The sequence below is a fragment of the Austrofundulus limnaeus genome, unplaced genomic scaffold (assembly GCF_001266775.1).
Source record: "Austrofundulus limnaeus strain Quisiro unplaced genomic scaffold, Austrofundulus_limnaeus-1.0 Scaffold506, whole genome shotgun sequence".
Classification (NCBI taxonomy): Eukaryota; Metazoa; Chordata; class Actinopteri; order Cyprinodontiformes; family Rivulidae; genus Austrofundulus; species Austrofundulus limnaeus.
The window spans coordinates 267,766-269,650 of NW_013952908.1; the positions used below are offsets into that span (position 1 = coordinate 267,766).

Sequence of the window (1,885 nt, forward strand, 5' to 3'; positions counted from 1 at the left end):
GAAATAATCTCTGAAGGTTTTAGTTGGAAAAATTAACTTACACAATTATTTTAGGAAGGTGTCGCTATAATGGACTGATTTAACTAGAGATTAACTAGTTAAACTTTAACTCACAGGAACATCACAAGCTGGAGGTTACATTGATAAATATGTTTATTCAAACTATAATAAACTAATAGTAGAACAAATAAAAACTAAACTAAAACTAAGCATTAAAAATACAATAATAACTAATAAAAACTATCAAATCCACTGTAAAACTATTAAAACTGACTGAATTAAAAGAAAAGTCACAGAAGAAAAACTAAACTATAATAAAATTCTGAACAGGTCTAACCTTGGTGACCAGACCGGGTCAGGTAGTTAGTTTGCTGTAAAAATGTTTGGTTCATGTTGGACTTGACTCTCTGATCTGGACCCTGTCCCTCCAACAGGACCAGAACTCGTACCCGGCCCCTCCACACGGCTCAGGTCCAGCTAACGTCGGGAACAACCCGATGGCGGCGCCGCAGGGGGTCAACGCCATGGCAGGAAACAGAAACGTCGTGTACCAAAACAGCCAGGCTGCCATGGCGGCGGTGCTGAAGCAGCAGCAGTACCTGCAGAGACAGCAGTTCATGGCTGAACAGGTACAACTCACCTGAGGTTCCTGCAGGTGCCTCACCTGACGGTTCTCACCTCAGACACTAGGTGGAGCTGTTGTCTTTATAACATCCAGCAGCAGAACTGGACTGAACACACCTGACCAGTGTTCCCACAAAACCTGACGTCCAGCTGCTGTGTGTTTATTTGTTTGTWTGTGTGYTTGTTTTTGTGTGTGTTTGTAAAGCTGTGTGTTGTTGTGTTGCTGCAGGAGAAGCAGCGTCAGGAGCAGCAGATGCAAAGACACCTGACCCGACCTCCCCCTCAGTACCAGGACCAGTCGGGACCTCCRGCCAATCAGAACCCTTTCCCCCAGCAGCCAGTCAGTCAGTTTACAGGTGAGTCCAGGCAGAGTGCACACCTGACTGACAACAGGTATGTCTCACGTTTTCACCTGTGGACCGAACCAGAACCGCTTGTTTATGAGCTCACCTGTTGGTGCAACGATTAGTCAACAGAAACKACGTCATCGGTTATGAAAATACATCGAAGCATCATATTATTTACACGTAAATGTTCTTGTAACTGCAGTAAATTAATGAACTGTTGGAGCAGAATCACTTCTGTTATCTACGGTTGATTTGTTTACAAAAGAAGAAGCTGCGAGCCAATCAGAGTGATAATAATGGTGGAACAGAGACGATCGTGTCAAACGGGAAAAAAACAAAACATTTTCAAAGCTGCCTACATTTGATCAAAAATCAACCACAGGAAGTAAAATGCAGACTCAGTTATTCTATGGCAGCAAAAACAGGATGACATCATGAGACGCTAACATACAGCCGTCCTATGAGACGCTAACATACAGCCGTCCTATGAGACGCTAACAAACAGCCGTCCTATGAGACGCTAACAAACAGCCGTCCTATGAGACGCTAACAAACAGCCGTCCTATGACACGCTTACAGCCGTCCTATGACACGCTAACAAACAGCCATTATACAGCCGTCCTATGAGACGCCAACATACAGCCGTCCTTTGAGACGCCAACATACAGCCGTCCTATGAGACGCTAACAAACAGCCGTCCTATGAGACGCTAACAAACAGCCATCCTATGAGACGCTAACACACAGCCGTCCTATGAGACGCTAACATACAGCCATCCTATGAGACGCTAACACACAGCCGTCCTATGAGACGCCAACATACAGCCGTCCTTTGAGACGCCAACATACAGCCGTCCTATGAGACGCTAACAAACAGCCGTCCTATGAGACGCTAACATACAGCCGTCCTATGAG

General features: G+C 45.1%; 1 protein-coding gene across 3 annotated transcripts in view; it reads left to right on the forward strand.

The window, feature by feature from the left end:
- Positions 1-1,885, forward strand: part of maml1 (mastermind-like transcriptional coactivator 1) — a 17,149-nt gene that overhangs the window by 8,846 nt on the left and 6,418 nt on the right. For all 3 annotated transcript variants that reach the window (XM_014025885.1, XM_014025883.1, XM_014025884.1), the window contains exons 4-5: positions 435-629; positions 854-980. In XM_014025885.1, the coding sequence (XP_013881339.1) occupies positions 435-629; positions 854-980 (322 nt within the window). The remainder of the gene's footprint in view (positions 1-434; positions 630-853; positions 981-1,885) is intronic.